Here is a 14,435-nt window from a genome sequence, read left to right as displayed (position 1 = left end):
CAGGGACCTTTGAAGGAGGAAAGCTTGGACCTTTACCAGCCCCCTGAGAGAAGACCACCTGTGTGGCAGGGAAGAAGCGGCCCAGCTAGAAGGCCTGGTAGCAGCCACCGACCCACCCTCAGGATAGGAGAAGGACCAAGTGAGTAAACCTGTACCCCCTGGGCCAGATAGGGGAGGGAGCACTCTGGTGGTAAATCAGTTTAACTACCTGGGACTGTCTTCTTTTTTTAAAGCAGCAGGCACTAAATCCATTGCTCAGGGATTCCTCCAGGCAGCCACATAGTGGTTCATCTGGGGTCTAAGGTACTACAGGAGATGCTGGTTAGCTCTCCAAAAGACTGTACGCTGGAACCACTTGTACAGATTTCAGGAAGTTGTCCACAGTTTCTCAGTTCCATGGGAATATATTTTGCAGTGTGTTCACATATGGTCTTTTTGAAGAATTCCCATTTCTGTTCTGTGTTCATCGATGCCGATATTCCCTCCCAGTCTAAGTCGTGGAGCGCATCCTTGGAAAATTTGCGCTCTTAAAGTGATATTAAATCTTTGTTTTTTATTTTTATGTTATACTTACCTGCTCCGTGCAATGCTTTTGCCCAGAGCATTCCCGATCCTCCTCTTCTGGGGTCCCCTGCTGGCGCTCCAGGCCCCTCCTCTTCGGCAGGTGCCCCCATGGAAAGCTGCTTTTCATAGGGAAAACTATGCGCGCTCACTCCAAAGCCACCCTGCTTGCACACATTGACACAGAGCTGGCGGCTTATGGAATCGCCCAGCCAGAGCCCAGACCTGAATCCAATCAAAAATCTGTGGGGTGATCTGAAAAGGGCTGCGCACAGGAGATGCCCTCGCAAACTGACAGATTTGGAGTGTTTTTACAAGGAAGAGTGGACAAATATTGCCAAGTCAAGATTTGCCATGCGGATAGACTCATACCCAAAGAGTGCTGTAATAAAATCAAAAGGTGCTTCAACAAAGTATTAGTTTAACGGTGTGCACTTATGCAACCACATTATTTTAGTTTTTTAGGTTTACTTCCCTCACCCTAAAAGATTTCAGTTTGTTTTTCAATTGAGTTGTACAGTTTATAGGTCACATTAAAAGTTGGAATAAGTTCTGAAATGATTTATCTTTGACTCATTGTGTACAACACAGAAACCCCACACAATTTAAAAAGGGGTGTGTAGACTTTTTATATTATATATATATATATATATGTGTGTGTGAAAATGTTAAAATTGCCTCAGTAGGCAAGCAGTTACAGTGATAGTAAAATCTGTAATGAAAAATAGAAAAAAAAAATCCACCTGCATGTTAATGTTACAATGTGCTAGTATGCACCGCATACTGGCACATTATGGCATAATTACCTTAAAACAGAAGCCCTACAGTGGTGCACTGTGTTCGCTGACAGGGCTTCTATCTTCACCTGGTCTTCCTCCCGTGTTCGTGGACTCCAGCTGTATGAATTGGGTGAGCCGTAATTACCTCACTACCGCATTGGCCACGGCACGGAGCTCTGAAGGTACGGCACAGGTATGCTGTACTTTCAGAACGCATGCGTCACTGACGTAACCAGCTGCATCCTGTGTGAATATCTCCTAAACAGTGCAAATTTAGAAGATATTCACTGTACCTACAGGTATGCCTTATTATAGGCTTATCTAAAAGTTAAAAATTGGACTTTACTTCAACTTTAAAGGGATAGAGTCGCAATATCCATGTCATATAACCGATTATGGTATACGAGTCCAGGTGAAAACTAACTGTAATATTAGTATATCTATTTTTTCAATCAGGGATTGTAAATAATGCACACTCAGAATTAATGGTGGTAAATGCAACTTTTTATTTACATGTTCTTGCATAATAAACAAATCAGCAATTTACCATTTCACTGATATTCTGCTGTAGTTTACCCAAGGTAAATTAATCTCTTACATCCTCAGACTCCATTAGTAAGCAGAGTTATCTGGGCTCTCTCTCTCCTGATTCTCTCCACTTGACATAAGTTCTTCCTGATTCTCTCCACTTGACATAAGTTCTTCCCGATTCTCTCCACTTGACAAATGTTGTTCTAGAAGACACAAAGATGACATTATTAAAATCTAGCATATACCGTATTTTTCGCTCCATAAGACACACTCCACCCCCCCCCCAAAAAAAAAAATGGGGGCAAATGTCTGTGCGGCCCGGGGGTGGGGGAAGGACAACTCCACAGAGGTGGGAGCAGGTACCTGTCAAATTCAAGTACCCTCCCCCCCAAAGGTCCACAGTCTCTGGTCATCTCCTGTATGATTTCCGCAGTCTCTGGTCATCTCCTGTACTATGTCTACAGTCCATTGGTTCAGAATTTTTTGTTTTCTTGTTTTCCTCCTCTAAAATCTAGGTGCGTCTTACGGAACGAAAAATATGCTATAACATATTATAAAGTGAATTGTTTGCGTTTATGACCCAAATTACTTTTGAAAAGCAATTTTTCTAGTAATGAAATCAAATCCACCTCCAATATGTGAATCCCCCACCAGAAAGTAACACTTTCTCCCTAGAAAGTAGAACTAATAAAAATAACCTCTTTCACCATACCCAGTGACTAACCTAACTATTATCTAATCAAATATTTCCAAAAATATTTATAAAATTAACAAAATAAAATATAAACAAAATGTAATATTATATAATAAAAATAGTCCAATTCAAGTCCAAATCAAAAAATCAGCCAAAGCAAATACAAATCAGTCCAGTAGGAAGGATTCCAATCCTATTTCAATCCCGTGATACCCTCTGGTAGTATTCATAAGCTTATCACGATATTTCTGGTAAAGTATTACTCCAAGTTTTCCTTCACTTCAGGAGCCCATCCTCCATATTCCTCATAAAGCAAAGAAGACTCATAATAGAATTCCAAGTATAGGGATAAATTTATTAAATGACTTACATTAAGGATATAAAATATCAGCTCTATGGCAAACTAGACCAGCCTTGCAAACAATAGGGCATGGAAACCACGTTTTCCAGTAGTTAAAATGGCCGCGGCGGCACTTCCGGTTTTTCAACCTTGACAGCTGCAGTCTCTCTCACTGCAGCCATACCCCCGCCAGCTTGTTAGCCAATCCCTGGCTGTGCTAGATGTTCACACTGCTGCAGGTCTTGCTCGGCTGCACTCATTTGTTATCCATCGGATGCCTGCATTCTTGCCTCAGCTCCTGTATGTTAATGAAGATTTTAGAACAAAATGGAGCCCGACCAGTCCTAAATTACATACGTGGACTGTTTTAATATAGCACTGATCTAGTGTCCCAGACCAAAACTGCAAGGATAAGAGGAGCGGCCTCGTAGACGTCTGGATCCCTTCAGATGAAGTCCGAAAGTGACGAAACGCGTTAGTGGACGTGACGTCAAGATGCACGCACAAAAACCGGAAGTGTCGCCGTGGCTATTTTAACTACTGGAAAACGTGGTTTCCATGCCCTATTGTTTGCAAGGCTGGTCTAGTTTGCCATAGAGTTGATATTTTACATCCTTAATGTAAGTTATTTAATAAATTTATCCCTATACTTTGAATTCTATTATATGAGTCTTCTTTGCTTTATGAGGAATATGGAAGATGGGCTCCTGAAGTGAAGGAAAACTTGGAAGTAATACTTTACCAGAGATATCGTGATAAGCTTATGAATACTACCAGAAGGTATCACGGGATTGAAATAGGATGGGAATCCTTCCTACTGGACTGATTTGTATTTGCATTTGGGTGATTTTTTGATTTGGACTTGAATTGGACAATTTTTATTATATATTATTATATAATATTTTGTTTATATTTTATTTTGTTTATTTTTATACATATTCTTGGGAATATTTTATTAGATAATAGTTAGATTAGTCACTGGGTATGGTGAAAGAAAGGTTATTTTATTAATCTTTCTACTAAGTTTTGCGCATTCCTAAAATGAGGATATCTGTACAAAAGTATGCACAGAGGCATGCAAAAACCATATTCTTGGTTAACAGCAGGTGGAATGTTTTGCTGTATAAAATATCTACAGTGGCAGAGGAAAGTCTACTCAACAGTAATGAGTGTCTGCAGCAACAGATAATTGCAAAAGTGATCTACTTCCTGCTGAAGGAGAAACAAATTATCACAACTGATTTGTTGCTGGAAACTGATATAGAGGGATAGATCAGGTCCCAAAAAAAAAAAAAAAAATAGAGCAACTACTACATCACACTACTATCGCTACTATGAAAACAAACTGTTATGGTGCCTTTAGAACTTTGGCAACCACACATGCAAAGAATTAAACTTAAAGTGCATTAAAACCCATTTCTGGTTTGAAAGCATAATGCTTTTTCATCTCATTTTCCAATGTAACACTGGCTTATACAATCATGTTGATGTGCTGCGTCTACCATGCATCGTTCAGCTTGTCGCACCTAATCTTGAGAATAAAAATGTACTGAACAAAAATTAAACCCCTAAATTAAAGTAAAACCTTCTACCTTCAGCTTCACCACCAACCATCCTCATACTTGAGCCCAATCTCGATTTAGCGATGTACACTAGAGAATCGTCTCTCTCCCTCCTCATTGTCTCAGAAAGACAGCAGTGGGAGATTGGCTCCCACTGCAGTCAATCACAGCCAGTGAAGCAGTGGGCAGGGCCGAGCCACACTCTGTATGTCTATGGACACACAGAGCAGGGCTTGTGACCTAGCACGCACGAGTGCCCCCATAGCAAGCAGCTTGCTATGGGGGCACTCGCGGTGGGGGTGCGGAGTAGGGAAGCCAGGGTCGCCCGCAGGGGTCCTGAGAAGAGGAGGATTGGGGATGCTCTGTGTAAGTCAGCTATTCAAGTCATGATTTTTGTGAGTAGTTGGACAAGTACAAAAAAAAGAAGGCAAAATAAAAAGACTTTTTGCAGGTAATTGGGTTCAGCTTGTCCAAGAGAACAGCAGGTAAGTTTCTTCATCCATTCTGCAAAGAAATAAGCATTGATTTACTAAAGGCAAATAGGCTGTGCACTGCAAATCCACTTGCTTTAGATCCAATGGGAAGCTCTAAAATGAGGCGAAGCACTGCGGATTTCTTTCATATAATCATGTGCAAGCAAAAATGCTGTTTTTTTCATTTTCCTTGCATGTTCCCCTCAGATCTAGAGCAACTGCACTTTCAAGTGCATTTGGAGTGCAAGTGCAGTGGACAGCTTATTTGCTTTTAATAAATCAACCCCACAGTCATCAAAAAACTTCCTGCAAAATAAGAAATTTGAGAGGACCTGCACCTATTGGATCAAAAGAATGAAGAGCTTTTCCCTGGAAGACCAAAGAACGTACTCACAAAAGGAAAATATGACTAAAAGTGGCTTAGAAATAAAAGTAGACCAAGACTAAGCATATAAGGACCTATGCATGTCACATTTTTTGAATTGGAGTAAAGAAATAAAAAGGGAAGACACCTTAGAAAAACAACCAACGTTTTCAATTTTGGAATCTTATTCTGAGAAGATAAGTTGGGAATCTATCCTACCTTTGTCAAAATTTCCATGATACGACCAAAGGGATGAAATGATGGTGGTGAAAGACCGCTAACTCTGCAGATTTAACCACAAGCCTACAGGGCACTTATACCCCCTTCCTTCCCAGGCCATTTTCCAGCTTTCAGCGCTCTTGCACTTTGAATGACAATTGCGCGGTCATGCAACACTGTACCCGTATGAAATTTGTATCATTTTTTTGTGACAGATAGAACTTTATTTTGGTGGTATTTAGTCAACTCTGGGTTTTTTATTTTTTCTTAAACCAAAAACCACTGAATATTGTGAAAAAAAATGTTTTTTCTTAGTTTTTGTTATAAAATTTTGTAAATAAGTGATTTTTCTCCTTCACTGATGTACACTAATGAGGCTGCAGTGATGGGCCCCGATAGGCTGCACTGATGGACACTGATAGGTGGCACTGATGAGGAGGCACTGATGGGCATTGACAGGCAGCACTGATATATGGCACTGATGGGTGACACTGAAAGGCAGCTCAGATGGGCAATGATATGTGGCATTGATGTGCACTGGTAGGCACTGATATGTGGCACTGATGAGCACTGACAGCTGGCACTGACGGGGCTACACTGATCATTAGGGCACACTGATCATCAGTGCTCTGATGATCAGTGTACAGGTCTCCTCCATGGAATGCCGATTACCGGCTCTCCTCTCGAGCTGTCAGCGTGAGAGCTCGTGGGGAGAGAAATGCCGTTAACCGGCATTTCTCTTTTTACATGTGATCAGCTGTGATTGGACACAGCTGATCACATAACCGAACCAACATCTTCGGCTCTTTCTGTGGATTGGTGATCCGCTGTGTCCCTAAGAGCGCTGCTCGCTCCGGGAGCCACGCATGTGCGGTTACAATGGGAGACGTCATATGACATCCTCTTAGAACGAAAGAACCACCTTGCATCCGTCATATTACTATATGGCGGGCGGGAGGTGGTTAAAAACAAGGGCTTAGAACTGAAGATGTGATACTTCTTTAAGGCCTTCAAAATAAAATAAAATCTTGGTGAATGGAAATGGATAAAATATGCAGTCCATAAATCCAAAATGATGTGGTAGGACTATTTTCCTTGTCAAAAAAATAATTAGCATTTTAAATATTTTGCAGCAAAGAGGTTGAGGATCAAATGAAACTTGCTGGATGGCTTTAATACTACAAAAACATGATAATGAAAACCTTTAATTGTGGTCCATTACCACGAGAAATACATATTAAGACAACATCTGTTAGTGGAGTTTCAGCAAGGCTGAAGTGGTTAACGGGCGCCTCTGTAAGGTAAGGGGTCAGAAACTTAAAAAGAACAATACAAACAAATGGCAACTGCCATTGAATATTGTTGTTTAAACTTAAAAAGAACTCCTCCTGGTTACCTTGTTAATTAATAGTGGACTGTAACCTATTCTTACAAGGGAAGGGAAATGCCCAGTTTTATATGACTGGAACAGAGCTGTACCTTACACTTGGTGGTTTGCTTTAGAGATGTGATAAGGTAAACCACCTTTTCCTGATCCTTGTTTTTTGAAGGTCTATTCCTTGCTTCTGGTTGATTTTTGGCAAGTTTCTAATTTGGAATATAGAAGGAACGACATTTAATTTTATTTCTGAACCTGCATAGTTTGGAAGGAAAACGCTTTCTTCTTATCCACAGCATGCTTAAGAACTGCATTTCTGTTGAATCCAAATAGAATCCTTTCTTGGAAAGGAATGGCATGCAACCAGGACCAGTCACCAGGAAGAATAGTGTTCCAGATATGTCTTCTTGTTCAAATATTTTATTGTAAGGCAACAAGCCAGTGTTACAGCATAACAACATTAAGGGTTACAGATTAATAGGTCATAGTGTGGGGGTCAGCAGGTGAAGACCATACAGCAGAAAAGATACAACATATATCTTACATCTGGGAGGTGAACAGGAATGTCCTGTATCCAACCTTAACCAACGCAGTAACAAACATTATCCTTACACAAGAGGATGTACCAATGTATAAGAGAACCTATAATCCTATTCAGGCACGTGGACAGGATTTTTGCTAGAATCTTGATATCGATGTTCAGGAGGGAGATGGGCCTGTAATTGGACAAGGAGGTATCGTCAGAGTTGGGCTTAGGTAGAATGGTGATAATGGCTGAGAGGGAGTCTGGTCCAAGGGTGTGGCCATTCAGTAGAGAATTAAAGGCCCTGACCAGTAACAGAGCTAGTAATCCAGCGAAGTGTTTGAAATAGGGAGCTGTAAAGCCATTTGGTCCCGGACGTTTATTGGATTTAAGATATTTAATTGTATGAATGATTTCTGGCTCTGAAATTGGTTGTTCTAGAGAAGTGCATTGTGACGATAGTGTGTGGGCGGAGGTTGGAAAAAAAAAAAGCTTTGGCTTTAGGTTCGGCAAATTAGGTTTTTGCAGAGTAAAGATCTGCAAGGTGTTTCTGGAATACTCAAAGGATATTCGTAGGGTTACTTGTGTATGAGTCCTTGGTTACTTGTGTATGAGTTTTCTAGCATATAGGTTTGCGTCAACGATCTAGGTTGTGGAGAGTCAGTGCTAAGAAGGTATCAGGTTTATTTGCTTTCATACAATATCTGTGTTTGGACCTACGTAGTACATTTTCATCAGATTCAGTTAGGAAAAAATCCAGCTCCAAGCGGGCCTTCTTGTATGTTTGTTTATGTATGGGAGAGGGATCTGCTTGAAAAGCTGTGTATGAGTCGTGGAAAGTGGCATCTAAACGTTTATGGAGTAGCCATCTTTCCTTCTTGAAGTGGGATGCCAGGCTAATTAACACCCCTCATAATACCAGCTTATGGGCCTCCCACAGCGTAACCGGTGAGATATCTGGTGTATTATAGATTAGGGATTGTTTAATCGCAACCTCTATCTGGGCCTGATGTTCCGGGTGAGCCAACAAGGTATCGCTGAGGCACCAGGAAGAATCTATAGACCTGGGGATTACAGAGTCTAGAGTAGCAATGACAGCATTATGGTCCATCCAGGTATAGGGTTCGATCATGGAGGACAGTATAGTGGGCGACGAGTCGATAGTTAGAAATATATGATCGATACGTGAGAAGGTGTTGTGTGGGTGAGAAAAATGAGTGTATTTGTCTTCTAGCTGAGCTGACTTCTCGCCAAGAGTCGAGGAGAGAGTGTTGTTGGAGAAGGGATTGGAAGCTGCGCTTAATAGGACTGGATACATCAGGAGCAGGGGATTTTTCCAAGAATGGGTATATAGCCTAACTGGAGTCGCCACAAATAAGCAGAGTGCCCCAATTATGAGATTCAAGTATGGTCAAGAGATAGGAGAGAAAACGGGTCGGGTTGCGGTTTGGAGCATAGTAAGATACTATGGTAACTTCTGTATCAAGAAGGTGGCCAGACATTGTTAATGTAGTGCCCTTCAGGGTCTTTGATTTCTGCTCAAAGGGTAAATGGAGTAGAGCGATGAAATGCTATTAGCACTCCTCTACGTTTTTTATCTGCTGAGGCCGTATATACTTGTGGGGAAGCGGCACTGAATTTTGGACAACAAGATTTAGTGAAGTGTGTCTCCTGCAAGCAGACTACATGAGCTTTGGTGGAGGAGAAAGATATGAAAGCCTTGGTTCATTTGTGTGGTGAATTTAGGCCTTGGACATTAAGGGTAAAGAAATTCAGCAGGGCCATATTAACGTGGGGGCCTATGCAACAGAATTAGGATAGGCCAGGTGGTAACCAACCCTCAGGGCTAAGAAGATAGAGAGAAGGGAAAGGAGAGTGATAAGGAGGGTGAAGGGGGTCAGGAGAGAAGACGGGGGAAGAAAAAGAAGCGGAAAAAGGGGGGAAGGGAGAGATATGTGGTATAAACCCCAACGTGGGATGGTAAACTTTGTCCAGGGGGAACCCATCTGGGGTTACCCGTGGGCAAGGCTGGGGGCAGCAGTGACTACCACCCCGTGTCACATCTGCCATAAGGTGTCATGATAAGTGAACAGATAAGCAATAGCTGCAGCTGGAGTTTAAAATGGTCCCCAGGAACAGGGTTGTTAGTGTGTAGGTTATCGAAAACCTGGTATGTAGTGGTTATATGTAACTTCCTTCAGGGAGTCAGATCGTTAACCGCCTGTACAAAACAAAAAAAGTTAAAGAGTACATACAGGTAGATACTAATGGTGGCAGGTAAAGGGTAACTGTGCAGGTGTGAGGGCCGTGCCCAGCTACCCCTAAGCCGCGACCGAGTGGGTTAGTAGTAGACATATACAAATGAAGGATACAGCAAAGTAACGGAAGTAGAAGTGGATCCGCTAAGATTCTTGCGGGTTCAGTAATGCAGAGTCATTAACTGGAAACTGGTGCCCAACGTGGGCAAAATGGTAAAACTACAAAAGATCCAGCAGTGAGTCATAGAAGAGGTAGGCCAAAAGTTCTGTTTGGCATGGTCAGTCCATGGAGTCGGAGGGTTCTTGAGCTGGTGAGGCGAAATGACCTTGCTTGTTAGGGCCGTGCAAGGTGTGACCCGTTGGCAGAGGCGGAGGGTTTTAGTGGAGAGCTAGAAGCTGATCTACGTCTGGGTCAATTCTCAGCGAGTGGAGATGAAGGAGGCTCTAGGTGAAATTCTTGTAGGAGAGCCCAGAGTTCTTCCGAGGACTTGCAGGTGTGCTTGGTTCCCTGAAATACAAAACGTAGGCTAAATGGGAAGCCCCAGATGTAGGCGATGCGGTGGTGTTGCAGAGTCAGTAACTGAAGTTTAAGGGCCTTATGCTTAGAGATAGTCAGTTGTGAGAGATCAGTAAATAACTGATAATCGTGTCCTTGAAAGGAGAGAGATTCCCGCCAGCATGCTATGGATAAGAGTTGCTCTTTGGTGCAATAAAAATGCAGCTTAGTTACGATGCCTCTCGGAGGGCCCTCTGGTTTGCATTGGGCCAAGGCCCTGTGAATCCAATCCATTTCAAGCCTCTCCACAGGAATAGAGGGAACCAGTTCCTGGAATAAGGAAGTGATTGTAGATCAATGACTGTTTCAGGGATGCCTCGTATCCTAATAGAGCGTTGGGCCCTGTTTTCATAATCTTCTAGCTGAGATTGTAGAATATAATTTTCTTCTTTCAGGATCTCGATTTCCTCTGCATGGTTATTCAGCTTCTAAGTCATCGTTTTTTAGTTCTAGGTCTGAAGTACGCTAGCCTAGTTCGTGGCTCTCCTTAGAGAGGAGATCTGTGATTGGATCTGAAGTGTGTTGGAGCACTTTTTGCAGCATTTTCTCAAACTGTTTCAACAAACATGGGAAGAAGCGATTTGTACCATAGGAGACAAGGCTGTCGGATCTGTGACCTGGTCAGCATCAGCCCCTGCTCCGCTGGTGTGGGAAGTCTGCATAGGGGAGCGGGGTGAGCTAGGTGAGCAGGGCGAGCCCGTATGAGGAGATGGTGGCGCCGCCATTTTGGAGGAGGCCCGCTTGAGCACCTCAGATTGGTTTTAGTCCCTAAACACCCAGCGACCATCTGATGTGTCCTCGGGTGCTTACCAGGCATGTGGGAGGATCGTACCATCCAGATTGGTCCAGCTGCTGCTCCGATCGGCTGCGTGAGCAGTGGTGGAGTAGAGCTCTAGGCTAGCATGTCCGGCTCAGGCGGCTCTGTGCATGCGCCCCATTCCAGATATGTCTTCAACAGATGACAGCTGTAGACTAGGGCACTGTTCGACTTGCCTCGGGTAAAGTCTCAGCCAAATAACTAACTGCCCTGACTAAAACAAACACATACCAAAATCTGAATTGTTGGATGATCAGCCGAGATATGATGGTAAAGCTGCTCCAGCATTTTTTTGCCATGCAAGCTGAAGCCACTGTTAGTTTTAAATCCACAGCAATTGCCCAAACCTGTTTGAACAGAAAATCAGTTTCCTCATTCATAGAACCTCTATAACAGGCAATATCATCAGAGTAGGATAGCATCCAGTTTAGAACTTTTATTCCAGATAGCTGCATGTAAGGCTGTTTTGGACTGTGGACATGCGGATAGCTCTGTCACCAGATAGCGGATGTGGCCTCTAAATAGTGAAGGCTCTTCTTCATGCAAAAGGTACATTTTCTCCATTGTTAACATTTCCACTCCTTGGAAAGAACATTTAATTGCTTGTTCAACAATAAACCATTGGCTCTTATTCTCCTGCAACTCCCAATACAAGTGGTTAGTTACGGACACCAACTTTACATCTTTGCACATCTGAAGAGCAGTTGAATTGTCTTTAAATACTTTTTTTAATCTATTTGCCCAAAGGTACTGTAGAATTTAAAACCCTATATGATAGATAGGGTGGCGCATTGTAAACATTCAAAATCATGATACAGAAGGTGTATAAAGGCCATTTTTTCCCACAAAGTAGGCACTAGGTCCCCGAATACATAAGCAGATTGATGACTGACAACACCTTTAACACAGGTCCAACAAAAGAGGCTTAGACCAGGGGATTCGGGGTTCAGTCGCACCAGCAATACGTTTCATACTGTGTCTAAATGCAAGCTTCCATATACCAGACTGCAGTTGTTCTAGCTAGGATAACTAAGAGGAACTTGTCACTAAAGTCTTCTTCTTACCACCCCTTGGCCTGTGCCATGCACAGCTGCTTCCCTGTCAGTGGCCTCCAAGCTTCCTACAACCTCCTTCACAGCACTAGCTGCCAGGTGAAAGGAGCAGGCCATTTAGAGTCTACTCTAACGACAGCCTCGAGCATTAGCATTGCACACAAAATAGATTCAAATAACTGCTCCACTGGTTGCACCGCTCACTGGCACTGCACATCTACTCTGAGCTGGAATGTATGATGTTCTGCAGAGTCCAAAAGGTGCCAGACACATTTTGAACTTCAGAAGAAGCAGCCTGTCAATGTGGAGTTGGACACTAGTGAAATCGATATGCCTAACCTTAGAATGGAAGAGCAACCATACACCCATAAAAAGGACAAAGCACACTATGGATAGAAAGGTAAAGTATCCCCGACTCCTCTACATATGCTGCAGAGGGAAAACCAGGATATGAAAGGCCAGAGAACTACTACACAGTGGGAAAAGAAAAGAATCACCCCTTTAAAATAATTGCATTTTGTTGCTTTGTAGTCAATGGGAAGAAGGTTTACCTTCCAACGTGACAATGACCCAAAGCACACAGCAAAAATAACCACACTGTGGTTGAAGGAGAAAAAGGCGAATGCCCTTGCATGGCCTAGTCAGAGCCTAGACTTAAAGCCCATAGAAAATCTGTGGAATGATTGCAGTCCACAAACGGTCATCAATAAACTGAACTGAGCTTGAGCAGTTCTGCAAAGAAGAGTGGGCAAATATTGCAAAGTCTAGATGTGCAAAGTTAGTAGAGACATATCCCAACAAACTACAGGCTGTAATTAAAGCAAAAGGTGGCTAACAAGGGAGTGATCCTTTTTCCAACTCAGTGATTCTATTTTTGAATTTTTTAAATATTTTTCCTGACATGTTGTTGTTATATCTTTCACTTGGATGTTATAAGTTGCAGTAAGTAAATACAGCTGGATAAAACAAAAACCTGTGTCTTCATTTCAGGCTGCAAAGCAACAAAATTTGATTTTTTTTAAAAGGGGATTAATCTTTTCTATACCCACTGTACACCAGCCTCCTCCTGGGAGATCCTCTGACGTACCAACAGACAGGGATTTGGCAAAGAGTGTGGACCCCATTTTAAGGCATACCTCTAGGAGAATCTTCTTTGTCACTATGTTCTGAATTCAATGGCTCTTCACTTTCCCTTTTTGCATTTTCAAGGGCCTACAAAATACATAAATAAAAGTCGTTTACATTTTTCAGGACATTTAAGATACAGTAAACCTAAAACAAAAGTTGTGTGTGTGAGCTACCAATGCCATTTACAAATACATTTGAAATACTACCTATTGTCCTAGCTTAGTAGGCATTTTGGGCTGCTGGAAAACTACCTGTCCATGTTTTTTACATTTTGTTTATATACTACATGTTCATATAGGTCACTAGCAATTTAAATGAATAAAAATAATATATATTTGAACCAAAATAAATTTGGAATCAAATCAATTTTATCTTATATCTACAATACCACTCATATACAATGCACAGATGATTTTTCATACCAGGATCCTTGTCAACTGAATATTTGTGCATGCAGGCTTTAATATATCTTTCCTTAGGGCTTGTCTTACTTATGTAAACATAAAGGCAATACATAAATGGAATTAAAGAACTGGCTATAGCAGTTATTTCACAGGTATCAAATTTTAGGGTGGCTTAAAGCAGAACTGAAGGGTAAATATTCACCTGTCCAATGGATCCTCGCTAGAACCAGCATCATCTTCTGAGTGCCAGTCTTCTGGCCTCTTCATTGGCTAGCGCAGGATGACGTCAATCCTGTGTACTTGCAGGAGGCCGTCATTCCGGTACATGGAGACCGGCCTAGGGCTGTAAGCTGAACTGTGCATGCACAGCTCCATTTACAACACCAGAGAAGACAGCGAGCAGGCAGGAAGGGGCATTATATTGCAAAAGAGACATTGCATGTTTCCTCTGCAATAAAAGGCTGCCTGCTCATGGTTTGTTACACAATTTCACTTTAAAAAAAAAAAAAGGATATAAGCATCTGACTAGATGTTGTGGGCAACAGAAATTTTCACATGCTCAATTTTTTATATGAAAGGGGTAAAGACTGATCATGGGAAGCTGAATACCTATACAATTCTTTCACAAATGGTTTTAGTGGTTTAGATCTGTACTAGGTACAAGTCAGGAAGTGGTTACTCACAGCAAGGATGGCTTGCTCTGCCTCCGTATTCTTTACAATCTTTGCATTTTCGAATGCTTTTTCGAAGTTGTCAACAGCAGACTGGTAATCTTTTAATTTCACTAAAAATTAAG

At 42.0% G+C, this 14,435-nt stretch overlaps 1 protein-coding gene across 3 annotated transcripts in view; it reads right to left on the bottom strand.

Annotated features, from left to right (window-relative positions):
* Positions 1–1,826: 1,826 nt before the first annotated feature.
* ODAD4 (outer dynein arm docking complex subunit 4) overlaps positions 1,827–14,435 on the bottom strand; it is an 84,104-nt gene continuing 71,495 nt past the window's right edge. For 2 of the 3 annotated variants that reach the window (XM_089668785.1, XM_089668783.1), the window contains 3 exons: positions 14,323–14,423; positions 13,244–13,319; positions 1,827–2,074 (listed from right to left, as the gene is read on the bottom strand). In XM_089668785.1, the coding sequence (XP_089524911.1) occupies positions 1,953–2,074; positions 13,244–13,319; positions 14,323–14,423 (299 nt within the window). In that variant the 3' untranslated portion in view covers positions 1,827–1,952. The remainder of the gene's footprint in view (positions 2,075–13,243; positions 13,320–14,322; positions 14,424–14,435) is intronic. The other variant, XM_089668784.1, reaches the window with a different exon arrangement.

This window comes from Staurois parvus, unplaced genomic scaffold (genome assembly GCF_062004578.1).
Source record: "Staurois parvus isolate SC_StPar_1 unplaced genomic scaffold, SC_StPar_1.0 ptg000063l, whole genome shotgun sequence".
NCBI classification, from domain to species: domain Eukaryota; kingdom Metazoa; phylum Chordata; class Amphibia; order Anura; family Ranidae; genus Staurois; species Staurois parvus.
The sequence above is the reverse complement of the archived record's forward strand: the minus strand, read 5'-3'. Positions and strand labels throughout refer to the sequence as shown.